At 42.7% G+C, this 17447-nt stretch overlaps 1 protein-coding gene across 1 annotated transcript; it reads left to right on the top strand.

Annotated features, from left to right (window-relative positions):
- Positions 1 to 12552: 12552 nt before the first annotated feature.
- On the top strand, positions 12553 to 16029 carry LOC139420606 (uncharacterized). The gene is made up of 3 exons (XM_071170801.1): positions 12553 to 13095; positions 13857 to 14089; positions 15127 to 16029. The coding sequence occupies exons 1-3, from the start codon at positions 12881 to 12883 to the stop codon at positions 15207 to 15209; spliced, it is 531 nt and encodes a 176-aa protein (XP_071026902.1). The 5' UTR covers positions 12553 to 12880; the 3' UTR covers positions 15210 to 16029.
- The last annotated feature ends 1418 nt before the right edge of the window (positions 16030 to 17447 follow it).

Raw genomic sequence — 17447 nt, 5'->3', positions numbered from 1 at the left:
TCTAGAATGACACCTACAGAACTAGAATTAGATTTGATTTCTAGAATGACACCAACAGAACTAGAATTAGATTTCTAGAATGACACCAACAGAACTAGAATTAGATTTGATTTCTAGAATGACACCAACAGAACTAGAATTAGATTTGATTTCTAGAATGACACCAACAGAACTAGAATTCGATTTGATTTCTAGAATGACACCAACAGAACTAGAATTAGATTTCTAGAATGACACCCACGGAACTAGAATTAGATTTTATTTCTAGAATGACACCAACAGAACTAGAATTAGATTTGATTTCTAGAATGACACCAACAGAACTAGAATTAGATTTCTAGAATGACACCAACAGAACTAGAATTAGATTTGATTTCTAGAATGACACCAACAGAACTAGAATTAGATTTGATTTCTAGAATGACACCAAGAGAACTAGAATTAGATTTAATTCCTAGAATGACACCAACAGAACTAGAATTAGATTTGATTTCTAGAATGACACCAACAGAACTAGAATTAGATTTCTAGAATGACACCAACAGAACTAGAATTAGATTTGATTTCTAGAATGACACCAACAGAACTAGAATTAGATTTGATTTCTAGAATGACACCAACAGAACTAGAATAAGATTTGATTCCTAGAATGACACCAAGAGAACTAGAATTAGATTTGATTTCTAGAATGACACCAAGAGAACTAGAATTAGATTTGATTTCTAGAATGGCACCAACAGAACTAGAATTAGATTTGATTTCTAGAATGGCACCAACAGAACTAGAATTAGATTTGATTTCTAGAATGGCACCAACAGAACTAGAATTAGATTTGATTTCTAGAATGGCACCAACAGAACTAGAATTAGATTTGATTTCTAGAATGGCACCAACAGAACTAGAATTAGATTTGATTTCTAGAATGGCACCAACAGAACTAGAACTAGATTTTATTTCTAGAATGACACCAACAGAACTAGAATTATATTTGATTTCTAGAATGACACCAACAGAACTAGAATTAGATTTGATTTCTAGAATGGCACCAACAGAACTAGAACTAGATTTGATTTCTAGAATGGCACCAACAGAACTAGAATTAGATTTGATTTCTAGAATGGCACCAACAGAACTAGAATTAGATTTGATTTCTAGAATGGCACCAACAGAACTAGAATTAGATTTGATTTCTAGAATGACACCAACAGAACTAGAATTAGATTTGATTTCTAGAATGACACCAACAGAACTAGAATTAGATTTATATGATGACACCATTGAATCTGTCATGTGTTCTCTGTTTTCAACGGAGGTTCTTCTGGATGCGTCCCAAAGAGGACAGATCCCTAGAGCAGATGTCTCCCGTGAGCAAACTGAGGAATAGAGAGAAAGAGAGAAACGGATGCTGGGAATCTCGCCCTAGATCAAAGCAGAGACACGGAAAGAGGGACAGAAAGTGGCAGGAAGAGAAGAAGATATATTTGTATAACTGTTTGCAGTAGTAGTTGTCTTGGTTAGATAGCTCAGTGTCTGCTCTTTTCAAGTCTCCCATGGAAGAAGCCCCAGTGCACGTGGAGGCTATAGTGGAGGAACATGTGGTTCTACCAGACAGAGAAGAGGAGACTGACTAGAGGTCACTGCTGAGGGGCTGTTGAGGAAGGTGTTTATAATTACCCCTATAGTCACTGAATTACTATCTGCTTTATATCTATCTCTCACCCATCACTGTACTGCTCCATCTATTCTATATCTATCTCTCCCATTACTGTACTGCTCCGTCTATTCTATATCTATCTCTCCCATTACTGTATTGCTCCATCTATTCTAACTCACCCATTACTCTATGCTCCTTATATTCTATCTAACTGGAACAGTCTAGGCAGTGTTTTAGACATGGCTATCATTCCCTCTCTGCAGCTTTCAGTGTGGTGTCCTCGTTCCTCCTTAGGTTTGGCAAGGTCACCTTGTACTCTCTACTGCCCCTGGAGGCAGACTACAGTACTGCAGCTCACATGCTCTCCAAACTGCTAGGTGAGAGCTGACAGAGGGAACAGAGAGAAAAAATAGATATTGCATTCCAATATTGTTTTACTTCACTAACAAACATGCATGCGTTTTGTGTGTGTTGTATTGTGACATATGTGTGTGTGCGTGTGTTGTATTGTGACATATGTGTGTGTGTGTGTGCGTGTGTTGTATTGTGACATATGTGTGCATGTGTTGTATTGTGATGTGTGTGCGTGTGTTATATTGTGACGTGTGTGCGTGTGTTGTATTGTGACATGTGTGTGCGTGTGTTGTATTGTGACATGTGTGTGTGGTGTTTGTCCAGAGCTGGTGTCTGCTAAGGAGCTGGCTGTACATCAGGCTGAATCCTACAGCCCCATTACCATCATCCCCGGACCATTCAGCACCGTGCACGCCTGAGGAACACAGAGGATGTCCACACACACACACACACACACACACACACACACACACACACACACACACACACACACACACACAGGGGATGTGTGCGGCCATACTTTTAAAACTAATAATGTTCATTCATGTCCCAAATTTCATTCCTGTGAGATCATCACCTCAAACTGTTTTGTAGCACACACGAGGACCTCTTGAGTTTTGTAACATTTTTTGTAAAACGTTTAGTGAAGCCTTTTCATAACAAGTGAAATTACTGAGTTATTATTGAAAGGTAGTTATTAATATTTTTATTTTTTATTCAAAGTTGGTATTTATATTATTAAATCTATTGAAGAGTGTATTTATTATTAATATATTTAATATGATGTATTTAGCAGGGGATATATTTTATTCAAATTTATTTGTCAACTGTCATGAAGGTTGATATTGTTGACAGCAACGTTTTTGGTGAACTTTTCTCAGATGTCTTTTCTATCTTATTGTGGTATGATGTTACTGTCACGTTCTGACCTTTATTTCCTTTGTTTTGTATATATTTAGTATGGTCAGGGTGTGAGTTGGGTGGGCAGTCTATGTTTGTTTTTCTATGATTTTGGGATTTCTATGTTTCGGCCTAGTATGGTTCTCAATCAGAGGCAGGTGTCATTAGTTGTCTCTGATTGAGAATCATACTTAGGGGGCCTGGGTTTCACTGTTTGTTTGTGGGTGATTGTCTATGTTAGTTGCTTGTGTCAGCACAGGTCTTATGATAGCATCACGGTCGTTATTTGGTTATTGTTTTTGTACAGTTTTCTTCGTGCTTTTCGTCATCTATTAAATGATGCATTCACACCACGCTGCGCTTTGGTCCGCTTCATACCACGATCGTGGTACAGAACAGTTACTCTGTTCTTACGGTGAAGCATTTATGAGTATCTTATGTCAAGTGTTATTGAAGTGTTGTGGTTTTCAGGTTCACTTGGTACATCTAAAGCCTTTTCTTTTGGGGTGTTGTTATAGGCCACCAAGTGTTAACAGTCAGTATCTAAATAATATGTGTGAAATGCTTGATAGTATTTGCGATGTAAACAGAGAGGTCTACTTTCTTGGGGACCTGAATATTAATTGGTTTTCATCAAGTTGTCTGCTCAAGAGGGAAGCTTCTCACTGTAACCAGTGCCTGTAATCTGGTTCAGGTTATTCATCAACCTACCAGGGTGTTTACAAACCCTACAGGAACAATATCATCCACATGTATCAATCGCATTTTTAGTAATACTATAGAGCTTTGTTCTAAAGCTGTATCCGTACCCATTGGATGCAGTGATCACAATATAGTGTCTATATCCAGGAAAACCAAAGTTCCAACAGCTGGGCCTAAAATAGTGTATCAGAGATCATACAAAATATTTTGCTGTGACTCTTATGTGGATGATGTTAAAAATGGTTGTTGGTCTGATGCGGTTAATGAGGAGCATCCAGACGCAGCACTTGATGAATTTATGACATTGCTTCTACCAGTTATTGATAAACATGCACCTGTTAAGAAACTGACTGTTAGAACTGTTAAGGCTCCATAGATTGATGAGGAATTGAAAAACTGTATGGTTGAAAGAGATGGGGCAAAAGGAGGGGCTAATAAGTCTGGCTGCACATCTGACTGGCTGATTTACTGCAAATTGAGAAATGATGCGACTAAACTCAACAAAAAGAAGAAAATGTATTATGAAGCCAAGATCAATGATATAAAGAATGATGGAATAAAAATGTGAGGACTTTAAATGAAATTATTGGCAGAAAGACAACTCCAAAGACAACTTCAACTCCATCTTTCCTCGAATCAGATAGCTTATTCATCACAACACCATTTGATGTTGCCAATTATTTTAATGATTATTTAATTGGCAAAGTGAGCAAACTTAGGCAGGAAATGCCAACCACGAACAGTGAGCAATTGTAATCATGCATAAAAAAATAATGAAAGAAAAGCCTTGCAAGAATTTTGTAAAGTTAGTGTGGGAGAGGTGGAAAAGTGATTGTTATCGATCAATAATCACAAACCACCTGGCACAAACCACCTGGCAACTTAGATGGAAAGCTACTGAGGATGGTAGCTGACTCTATAGCCACTCCAATCTGTCATCTTTAATCTGAGCCTTGAGGAAAGTCTTTGTCCTCAGGCCTGGAGGGAAGCCAAAGTCATTCCGCTACCCAAAAGTGGTAAAGCTGCCTTTACTGGTTCAAACAGCAGACCTATAAACTTGCTGCCAGCTCTTAGCAAACTGTTGGAAGAAATTGTGTTTGACCAAGAGGCACAATGCTATTTCTCTGTAAACAAATTAACAACCAACTTTCAGCACGCTTATAGAGAAGGGCACTCAGCATGTACTGTACTGACACAAATGACTGATGATTGGTTGAAGGAAAGAATAAAACTTGGTTAAGCTTTTCTAGTGTCCGTTGAGTTATTTACTCTGAGAATTAGAACCTAACAGTTCGACTACAGGCTCAAAATGGCCAGAAACAAAGAGCTTTCTTCTAAAACTCATCAGTCTATTCTTGTTCTGAGAAATTAAGGCTATTCCATGTGAGGAATTGCCAAGAAATTGAAGATCTTGTACAATGCTGTGTACTACTCCCTTCACAGAACAGCGACAGAACAAGTCCTCAACTGGCAGCTTCATTAAATAGTACCCGTAAAACACCAGTCTCAACGTCAACAGTGAAGAGGCGACTCCGGGAAGCTGGCCTTCTAGGCAGAGTTGCAAAGTCAAAGCCATATCTCAGACTGGTCAATAAAAAGAAAAGATTAAGATGAGCAAAAGTGTTATGGACAGACAAATCTTAGTTGGAGGTGTTCGGATCACAAAGAAGAACATTTGTGAGAGACAGAAAAAGTGAAAAGATTCTGAAGGAGTGCTTGACGCCACCTGTGAAGCCTGGTGGAGGCAATGTGTTGGTCTGGGGGTGCTTTGGTGGTGGTAAAGTGGGAGATTTGTACAGGGTAAAAGGGATCTTGAAGAAGTCCAATCAAATCAAATTTATTTATATAGCCCTTCGTACATCAGCTGATATCTCAAAGTGCTGTTCAGAAACCCAGCCTAAAACCCCAAACAGCAAGCAATGCAGGTGTAGAAGCACGGTGGCTAGGAAAAACTCCCTAGAAAGGCCAAAACCTAGAAAGAAACCTAGAAAGGAATCAGGCTATGTGGGGTGGCCAGTCCTCTTCTGGCTGTGCCGGGTGGAGATTATAACAGAACATGGCCAAGATGTTCAAATGTTCATAAATGACCAGCATGGTCAAATAATAATAATCACAGGCAGAACAGTTTAAACTGGAGCAGCAGCACGGCCAGGTGGACTGGGGACAGCAAGGAGTCATCATGTCAGGTAGTCCTGAGGCATGGTCCTAGGGCTCAGGTTCCCCGAGAGAGAGAAAGAAAGGGAGAAAGAGAGAATTAGAGAGAGCATACTTAAATTCACACAGGACACCGGATAGGACAGGAGAAGTACTCCAGATATAACAAACTGACCCTAGCCCCCCGACACATAAACTACTGCAGCATAAATACTGGAGGCTGAGACAGGAGGGGTCAGGAGACACTGTGGCCCCATCCGAGGACACCCCCGGACAGGGCCAAACAGGAAGGATATAACCCCACCCACTTTGCCAAAGCACAGCCCCCACACCACTAGAGGGATATCTTCAACCACCAACTTACCATCCTGAGACAATGCCGAGTATAGCCCACAAAGATCTCCGCCACGGCACAACCCAAGGGGGGGCGCCAACCCAGACAGGAAGATCACATCAGTGACTCAACCCACTCAAGTGACGCACCCCTCCTAGGGAAAGAGCCCTAGTAAGCCAGTGACTCAGCCCCTGTAATAGGGTTAGAGGCAGATAATCCCAGTGGAAAGAGGGGAACCGGCCAGGCAGAGACAGCAAGGGCTATCACTCAATTTTGCAACGCCATACCCTGTGGACGGCGCTTAATTGGAGCCAGTTTCCTCCTCCAATAGGACAATGACCCAAAGCACAGCTCCAAACTATGCAAGAACTATATAGGGAAGAAGCAGTCAGCTGGTATTCTGTCTATAATGGAGTGGCCAGCACAGTCACCGGATCTCAACCCTATTGAGCTGTTGTGGGAGCAGTTTGACCATATAAGATGAAGTGCCCATCAAGCCAATCCGACTTGTGGGAGGTGCTTCAGGAAGCATGGGGTGAAATCTCTTCAGATTACCTCAACAAATTGACAACTAGAATGCCAAAGGTCTGCAATTGCTGCAAATGGGGCTTAGTGTTTAGACTAGTAACCGAAAGGTTGCAAAATCAAATCCCTGAGCTGACAAGGTACAAAATCTGTCATTCTGCCCCTGAACAAGGCAGTTAACCCACTGTTCCTAGGCTGTCATTGAAAATAAGAATTTGTTCTTCACTGACTTGCCTGGTTAAATAAATGGAGGATTCTTTGACGAAAGCAAAGTTTGAAGGACACAATTATTATTTCAATTAAAAAATATATTTATAACCTTGTCAACATCTTGACTATATTTCCTATTCATTTTGCAACTCATTTCATGTATGATTTAATGGAAAACAAGGACATTTCTAAGTGATCCCAAACTTTTGAATGGTGTCATGGCTTTTCAAACTCAGCTATGAATCCATGATAGGGCAATCTATCTAATTGAACTCAAAGGGGTTTCTTTAACCGAAGCTTCTCTAATATCAAACATGTAAAGTGTGGTGTACCGCAGGGCAGCTCTCTAGGCCCTCTTTTCTATTTTTACCAATGATCTGCCGCTGGCATTAAAACACAGCATGTGTGTCCATGTATGCTGATGATTCAACCATATACGCATCAGCAACCACAGCTAATGAAGTCACTGAAACCCTTAATGAGTTGCAGTCTGTTTTGGAATGGGTGGCCAGTAGTACACTGGTGTGGCTGTTAAACAAGTTGAGGAGACTAAATTACTTGGCGTTACCTTAGATTGTAAACTGTCATGGTCAAAACATATAGATTCAATGGTTGTAAAGATGGGGAGAGGTCTGTCCTAATAAATATGTTTTTTTTTGACATCACACTCCAAAAAGCAAGCCCTCCAGGCTCTAGTTTAGTCTAATCTTGATTATTGTCCAGTCGTGTGGTCCAGTGCTGCAAGGATAGACCTAGTTAAGCTGCAGCTGGCCCAGAACAGAGTGGCATGTTCTGCTCTTCATTATGATCAGAGGGCTAATATTAATACAATGCCAGTCTCTCTTGGCTAAGAGTTGAGGAGAGACTGACTGCATCATTTCTTATTTTTATAAGAAACATTAATGTGTTGAAAATACCAAATTGTTTGCATAGCCAACTTACACACAGCTCTGACACACACACTTATCTCACCAGACATGCCACCAGGGGTCTTTTCACAGTCCCCAAATCCAGAACAAATTCAAAAAAGTGTACAGTATTATATAGAGCCAGTATTGCATGTAACTTCCTTCCATCTCATATTGCTCAAATAAACAGCAAACATGGTTTCAAGAAACAGATAAAGCAACACCTCTCCCCTATTGGACCTAGATAGTGTGTGTATGCATTGATATGTAGGCTACGTGTCCCTTTAAAAAAAAATGTATGTAGTTCTGTCCTTGACATGTTCTTGTCTATTGACGTTCTGTATTATATAATTCTGTATTATGTAATGTTTTGTGTGAACCCCAGGAAGAGTAGCGGCTGCTTTTGCAACAGCTAATGAGGATCCTAATAAAATACCAAATATCACTATTTTTTAATAAGCCCCAGGAATCTACAAAATGTAGTTCTATCTGGAGCCATGATTGATACCATTGTTTTCCATTCATTTGGGATCTACTGAAGAGATTGTATTGTTGAACGTGGACTCATCCACACCTGAGCTATGAAAACATGAACATCTGACTAACTTTGATTTTGGGGCTGAACAATCCCTTTACATTTCTGGTCAATAAATTGAATTAGATACCAGCTAGTTTGCTTTACTGTAGAGTACAATTTAGGAATAGTCTGCAAGGGGACAGTAGGGGGCAGTTGAGGACTAGTAGCTAGTCAGTCTCAGCAATTTAACAGCAGAGATCTATTCTGGACTATGACCTCGTCCCGCTCCTATCTCCCCTTGACGTCATTGTGTCTGGCTGGCAGAAAAATCACATCTGATCTCATGGCATAATTACTCAATACAATTCAACTTGTGGGCAGAAGGAGAGGGGTCTGTGCAGCCTGTATCACACAGCACAAATGTAGCAGCGGGCTGCAATAAACAAAAGCAAACGAGGCAGAGGTCACTGCTGTGGTACATGGAGTGATGGTGACAGCCTGTTTCTCTGTTGAATGCAGACCAGCCCAGGGGACAAAATGGAAGTGTGACCGAGTGCCCCGGAGAGAGAAGACTTATTTCATGTTCTAACCTAGCACTGAACTGGCAGAGAGCTGACATTACCAGTGTAATCTAGCACTGAACTGGCAGAGAGCTGACATTACCAGTGTAATCTAGCACTGAGCGGGCAGAGAGCTCACATTACCAGTGTAATCTAGCACTGAACTGGCAGAGAGATGACATTACCAGTGTAATCTAGCACTGAACTGGCAGAGAGCTGACATTACCAGTGTAATCTAGCACTGAACTGGCAGAGAGCTGACATTACCAGTCTAATCTAGCACTGAACTGGCAGAGAGCTGACATTACCAGTGTAATCTAGCACTGAACGGGCAGAGAGCTGACATTACCAGTGTAATCTAGCACTGAACTGGCAGAGAGCTGACATTACCAGTGTAATCTAGCACTGAACTGGCAGAGAGCTGACATTACCAGTGTAATCTAGCACTGAACGGGCAGAGAGCTGACATTACCAGTGTCATCTAGCACTGAACTGGCAGAGAGCTGACATTACCAGTGTAATCTAGCACTGAACTGGCAGAGAGCTGACATTACCAGTGTAATCTAGCACTGAACTGGCAGAGAGCTGACATTATCAGTGTAATCTAGCACTGAACTGGCAGAGAGCTGACATTACCAGTGTAATCTAGCACTGAACGGGCAGAGAGCTGACATTACCAGTGTAATCTAGCACTGAACTGGCAGAGAGCTGACATTACCAGTGTAATCTAGCACTGAACTGGCAGAGAGCTGACATTACCAGTGTAATCTAGCACTGAACTGGCAGAGAGCTGACATTACCAGTGTAATCTAGCACTGAACTGGCAGAGAGCTGACATTACCAGTGTAATCTAGCACTGAACGGGCAGAGAGCTGACATTACCAGTGTAATCTAGCACTGAACTGGCAGAAAGCTGACATTACCAGTGTAATCTAGCACTGAACTGGCAGAGAGCTGACATTACCAGTGTAATCTAGCACTGAACTGGCAGAGAGATGACATTACCAGTGTAATCTAGCACTGAACTGGCAGAGAGCTGACATTACCAGTGTAATCTAGCACTGAACTGGCAGAGAGCTGACATTACCAGTGTAATCTAGCACTGAACTGGCAGAGAGCTGACATTACCAGTGTAATCTAGCACTGAACTGGCAGAGAGCTGACATTACCAGTGTAATCTAGCACTGAACTGGCAGAGAGCTGACATTACCAGTGTAATCTATCACTGAACTGGCAGAGAGCTGACATTACCAGTGTAATCTAGCACTGAACGGGCAGAGAGCTGACATTACCAGTGTAATCTAGCACTGAACTGGCAGAGAGCTGACATTACCAGTGTAATCTAGCACTGAACTGGCAGAGAGCTGACATTACCAGTGTAATCTAGCACTGAACTGGCAGAGAGCTGACATTACCAGTGTAATCTAGCACTGAACTGGCAGAGAGCTGACATTACCAGTGTAATCTAGCACTGAACGGGCAGAGAGCTGACATTACCAGTGTAATCTAGCACTGAACTGGCAGAGAGCTGACATTACCAGTGTAATCTAGCACTGAACTGGCAGAAAGCTGACATTACCAGTGTAATCTAGCACTGAACTGGCAGAGAGCTGACATTACCAGTGTAATCTAGCACTGAACTGGCAGAGAGCTGACATTACCAGTGTAATCTAGCACTGAACTGGCAGAGAGCTGACATTACCAGTGTAATCTAGCACTGAACTGGCAGAGAGCTGACATTACCAGTGTAATCTAGCACTGAACTGGCAGAGAGCTGACATTACCAGTGTAATCTAGCACTGAACTGGCAGAGAGCTGACATTACCAGTGTAATCTAGCACTGAACTGGCAGAGAGCTGACATTACCAGTGTAATCTAGCACTGAACGGGCAGAGAGCTGACATTACCAGTGTAATCTAGCACTGAACTGGCAGAGAGCTGACATCACCAGTGTAATCTAGCACTGAACTGGCAGAGAGCTGACATTACCAGTGTAATCTAGCACTGAACTGGCAGAGAGCTGACATTATCAGTGTAATCTAGCACTGAACGGGCAGAGAGCTGACATTACCAGTGTAATCTAGCACTGAACTGGCAGAGAGCTGACATTACCAGTGTAATCTAGCACTGAACTGGCAGAAAGCTGACATTACCAGTGTAATCTAGCACTGAACTGGCAGAGAGCTGACATTACCAGTGTAATCTAGCACTGAACTGGCAGAGAGCTGACATTACCAGTGTAATCTAGCACTGAACTGGCAGAGAGCTGACATTACCAGTGTAATCTAGCACTGAACTGGCAGAGAGCTGACATTATCAGTGTAATCTAGCACTGAACTGGCAGAGAGCTGACATTACCAGTGTAATCTAGCACTGAACTGGCAGAGAGCTGACATTACCAGTGTAATCTAGCACTGAACTGGCAGAGAGCTGACATTACCAGTGTAATCTAGCACTGAACGGGCAGAGAGCTGACATTACCAGTGTAATCTAGCACTGAACAGGCAGAGAGCTGACATTACCAGTGTAATCTAGCACTGAACTGGCAGAGAGCTGACATTACCAGTGTAAATCCATCAGCCAAGAGAATAATTGGTCTATTTTACTAGCCTTTTTAGGTCATTTTCAATTTACTTTCCACATCCTGCTAAGGCCAAAAGGTGGAGGTCACCAAAGATCATGGTATATACTGACTTCACCTCTTCCTCTCTGATGTCACTGTGCAATGTGTGACCAGTGACCACTGACCAGTACACAACGTGAAAATCAACAACCCTCTGCTATTGTCATTTCACAGAGGGGACTGAACGCATCACAAAATGATCGCTAAAATGTCTTGGCATTGGAAAATAATCGTATATCCATATAGAGTTTATATTGGCTTGTTGGTGTGGTATCTAGGTGATAGAATTTGTTGTGAAACCCTGGTATGTCGCATGGGCCAGTCAGCATGTGTGTTAGTGGAAAAGGAACTCCCCCTTCCCTGGGGAGTGACCACACACAATTATGGAACATGCACACAACACACACAGTTATGGAACATGCACACAACACACAGGCATGCAACCACACGTGCCACACATTCCTGCACACAGGAGAGACTTGTAAGGGTTATTGGGCAAACAGTTGTTTTTTTTAACGTTTACAAATGTGACACCGCACTGCCAATGTTCCGTAAATCGATCACGGCTCATACACACCTGTCACACTGCCAGAGACAATCAGTTACAGTCCAAATATTTACAAGAGGTCAGCCAAAAAGTCACCCACTGCATATATCACAAATAAGCTATGTAAATAAGCTATTATTGATAAACATAAATCTGCCAAAAGTGAATTGTAAAATGAAATGTGTGGTAATGTGCACTTTTGACCCTACAGAACAGGTTTGCCCATCAATTTGACATGTAAATAGGATCACCAGGTGTTCACACACACCTGAGAAACCATTCTGAACAGTGCAGACTTTGTATTTTTGACATTAAACACTAACCGTGGATACATTGGCAGTGCTATGATTCCTGAATTGATAGAGCACACACACACACACACACACACACACACACACACACACACACACACACACACACACACACACACACCACACACACACACACACACACAAATACAAAGACAGAGGATAATCCCCTGGCAATAAAAACAACATGTCAGTCCATCAGCCAGCCCCTGACGGACTAATAAACCTCACACCTGACCGTCACATTACACACATTCACCCCGACCGTTTAAATCCTCAGGAGGGAGAGAACAAGCCTGCATACAGCACCACACCCACCTTCAGTCTCGACCACTCTGCTCAGAGAGGAAGGAAAAGGACCTGCTTTCATTCTGAACCATTCACTTGGACTTAGTATCACAGACAAGCCTTTCTATTCTTCTGACCAAAGCAACTGTAGAAGTAACGGAAGACGACAACTGTCTACTGGATAGATACTGAGAAGTCAAATCAGAAACAAACCACAATAACAGAAAGACGGGAAAGTAGCCGTCCCATTTTAGATAGTGGTGTTTTTTTCAGTCAGGCTGGCCAAAGACACTGACATGGCAGAAGAGACGAATCACACCTCGGAGGCCCAGGAGACACAGACCAACGGAGAACAACACAGCCCAAAAGATTCCCCTATCCTGGGGAACATGGTACGCACCGAGCTGGAATGGGACGTGCCCATGAGTGTCCCTTTGCCCATCGAGGTCATCAGTGCTGACCAGCCTTTCCCGTTCCTGGACACGACCCTGGCAGATCTGGGCATCGAAGAGTGAGTCCACCAGTGACAGGTTTGAGTGTGTGTGTTGTTGTCTACATGACCAGTGGCAGGTTTGAGTGTATGTGTTGTTGTCTACATGACCAGTGGCAGGTTTGAGTGTGTTGTTGTCTACATGAGCAGTGTCAGGTTTGAGTGTGTGTGTTGTTGTCTACATAACCAGTGGCAGGTTTGAGTGTGTGTGTTGTTGTCTACATGACCAGTGACAGGTTTGAGTGTGTGTGTTGTTGTCTACATAACCAGTGGCAGGTTTGAGTGTGTGTGTTGTTGTCTACATGACCAGTGACAGGTTTGAGTGTGTGTGTTGTTGTCTACATGACCAGTGGCAGGTTTGAGTGTGTGTGTTGTTGTCTACATAACCAGTGGCAGGTTTGAGTGTGTGTGTTGTTGTCTACATGACCAGTGGCAGGTTTGAGTGTGTGTGTTGTTGTCTACATAACCAGTGGCAGGTTTGAGTGTGTGTGTTGTTGTCTACATAACCAGTGGCAGGTTTGAGTGTGTGTGTTGTTGTCTACATGACCAGTGGCAGGTTTGAGTGTGTTGTTGTCTACATGACCAGTCAGATGATCAGTATGTACTCCCAAGTGTTGCAGGACATTTGCTGCCACATAATGCACAACATGCTGTACATGGACTATGTTGACATGATGATGGATGTTTTCCGTCCATCTACATAGTTTGTATCAGATGTGTGTCGATGTTGATCGGTCAGGGTGAAGTCAGGTTCTGGTCTGAATTGTGAATTGTGTGCTCAGATCCGCAGTGAAGGAGCGGGTGGTGTGGGTGGACACCAAGCGGACGCAGGTGAAGAGCAAGTCAGGCAAACTGAAGGAGAAGGAAATCACCATCTTGGAGGTACGGGTCAAGGCTCAGATCCCCGGAGACAAGAAGACCCAGGAGGTACTCTACAGCACCGAGTCCCACACGGACCGCTCCTTCTGTCGGACCGGAGTGGACATCCTGCCCTGGAAGAGTCGCACACAGACAGGTCTGGGACACACACGTCACTCTCCACACTATATCTTGTCAACAGCTATACAGTTGGATGGGTGTGAGCAAAATTGTGATAGCTCTATGTAGTCTTCATGGAGCTTTTGACATATCCAGTTCCTTCCGATGTGTAAACACTGACGGAATAGGGAATAGGGCATGAGGTAAGGATTTGGTTTGGGACCAGACATAGGCCTAGCCTGGTTGTCAGTCTTTTTAGCTACATTCCACTCTTTGTACTCTGTGTTTAGCACATGGCATAGTGGAATGTTAGATAAACAGACTGACAACCAGGCTAGTGTAACAGTTGAACTTTAGTCCGTCTCCTCGCCCCTACGCGGACTCGAACCAGGGACCCCCTGCACACATAGACAACTGACACCCACAAAGCATCGTTACCCATCACTCCACATAAGCCAAGGGCCTTGCAGAGCAAGGGGAACAACTACTTCAAGGTCTCAGAGTGAGTGATGTCACTGATTGAAACGCTATTAGCGCGCACCACCGCTAACTAGCTAGCCATTTCACATCGGTTACACTAGCATAGGCCTAGACTTTATTGGCAAACTGAAGGCACCTCCTGTGTTCTCAATATGAATGTCTCAATTTATCAATGCCAATACCACCCATCCCCTTGCCCTGGTCACGGACCTGACAAATGTTCAGCTGCCGAGTTCTCAAGGTGCTGTGGATTTAGCCATGCACCAGGCGGCAGTGACAGGAATCCAAGATGAGATCATGCTGCATGCCATTGCATCATTAATAATCCACCCAGATATCTCACACTTTGCCCCTCTGGTCTATACAACTTCAGAATGGTGTTCGGTCAGTGGGCATGTGTGGTACTTGGCCCACTTAGCATAGACTTTACTTCATCGACTGTGGTTTCCTATTTGATACGACCTCACATACTTAACCCTAGTACCACATTCCCGAGATGGCAAAGCAAATTCCTCAAGCTGACACTCATTCTGCTCATGGAAATGTTTTGATGTATTGGCATCCCTGCATTGAAGTCTTTTGGGCCTTTTTCAGAGGAGAACGGCTTCCAGCCAGTAGAGATGACCGTGGCCTTGGACATCGAGTCACAGCCCAAACAGGAGATTCGAGAGGTGTAAAGGAAATCTCAGGATCATCGCCAGAAAAAGCTATAACTTAATGATCAGTGCAATTAAACATGGATCAGCCACTAGGGCTTTGAATCGTATAAACATTTAAGCAACAAAAAAAAAAAGACAAAAGCAAAGTCGACCTGTAAAGCTATCTATGCCTTTGCTGTTATACCATGTTCTATATCTAAATCAGGGATGGATAACTTTGATTGGGGTGGGGGCCACAAAATCTGAACCCCTGAAAATGTTGCTGCTTAAAGCAAGTTTGCTGCAATTCTACAGATTCTTTAATAGGGTGGGGAGAAATGTTTGCAGTTTTTAATGATATCTGAGTGAGACTAACAAAAATCAAATGTGGGCCCCCCAGATAGTAATTCGACCATGTGTACTACAAGTTTAGATAGCTGGCCGGCTAGATTAAGTTACCAATCTTAAACAATTTAGCTGATATGGGCTAATTGACTGACTACTAGTGTCTGATATATGAGGGAAAACTGTAGACGCACAACTACATTTCAAAATTGCACCTGGCTTATTCTACTATTTAAACTCACAAAAGTAAGTGGAGATCCCAACTGAGGAAATTGAGCCGAGAGCCTTCAAAAGGGGGGCCCGCATGTGGTCCGCCAGTTGCACATCCCTGATCTAAATCCTGCCTTATTATATTTCTTTCCGAGTATTTGTTGTAATATTATTTCATGAACTTTGTTTGCTATGTAATATTTGGCATCTCTATAGACTTGGTTTGTCTAGCTATTGCTTGTTATTCAGTGTCTTGCAAAAGTATTCATCCCCTTGGCATTTTTCCTATTTTGTTGCCTTACAACCTGGAATTAAAATAGATTTTTTCGGGGGGGGGGGGGGGGATTTGTATATGATTTAAAAAACATGCCTACCACTTTGAAAATGCAAATCATTTTTTATTGTGAAACAAACAAGAAATAAGACAAAAAAAGAGAACTTGAGTGTGCATAATTATTGCCCCCCCCCCAAGTTAATACTTTGTAGAGCCACCTTTTGCAGCAATTACAGCTGCAAGTCTCTTGGGGTATGTCTCTATAAGCTTGGCACATCAAGCCACTGGGATTTTTGCCCATTCTTCAAGACAAAACTGCTCCAGCTCCTTCAAGTTGGATGGGTTCTTTAAGCATTAAGTCATACCACAGATTCTCAATTGGATAGAGGTCTGGGCTTTGACTAGGCCATTCCAAGACATTTAAAATGTTTCCCCTTAAACCACTCGAGTGTTGCTTTAGCAGTATGCTTAGGGTCATTGTCCTGCTGGAAGGTGAACCTCCGTCTCAGTCTCAAATCTCTGGAAGACAAACAGGTTTCCCTCAAGAATGTCCCTGTATTTAGCACCATCCGTCATTACTTCAATTCTGACCAGTTTCCCAGTCCATGCCGATGAAACACATCCCCACAGCATGATGCTGCCACCACCATGCTTCACTGTGGGGATAGGGTTCTCGGGGTGAGAGGTGTTGGGTTTGCACCAGACTTAGTGTTTTCCTTGATGGCCAAAAAGTTCAATTTTAGTCTCATCTGACCAGAGTACCTTCTTCCATATGTTTGGGGAGTCTCCCACATGCCTTTTGGCAAACACCAAACATGTTTGCTTATTTTTTTCTGGCCACTCTTCCATAAAGCCCAGCTCTGTGGAGTGTACGGCTTAAATTGGTCCTATGGAAAGATAACCCTTTAAGGAGCTGCAAATCTCCACAGCTGAGGTTGGGGTATCTTTGGTCTGTTTGTTGCCTCTCTGATTAATGCTCTCCTCGCCAGGTCTGTGAGTTTTGGTGGGCGGCCCTCTCTTGGCAGGTTTGTTGTGGTGCCATATTCTTAAAATTTTTAAATAATGGATTTAATGGTTCTTCGTAGGATGTTCAAAGTTTCTGATATTCTTTTATAACCCAACCCTGATCTGTACTTCTCCACAACTTTGTCCCTGACCTGTTTGGAGAGGTCTTGGTCTTCATAGTGCTGCTTGCTTAGTGGTGTTGCAGACTCTGGGGCCTTTCAGAACAGGTGTATATATACTGAGATCATGTGACACTTAAACTCCACCTGTGTGCAATCTAACTAATTTTGTGACTTCTGAAGGTAATTGGTTACACCAGATCTTATTTAGGGGGTTCATAGCAAAGGGGGTGAATACATGTGCACGCACCACTTTTCAGTTTACATTTTTTTAAATTTCACTTTACCCATTTGGACTATTCTGTGTACGTCCATTACACAAAA

Source organism: Oncorhynchus clarkii, chromosome 11 (assembly GCF_045791955.1).
Source record: "Oncorhynchus clarkii lewisi isolate Uvic-CL-2024 chromosome 11, UVic_Ocla_1.0, whole genome shotgun sequence".
Classification (NCBI taxonomy): Eukaryota; Metazoa; Chordata; class Actinopteri; order Salmoniformes; family Salmonidae; genus Oncorhynchus; species Oncorhynchus clarkii.
The sequence above is the reverse complement of the archived record's forward strand: the minus strand, read 5'-3'. Positions and strand labels throughout refer to the sequence as shown.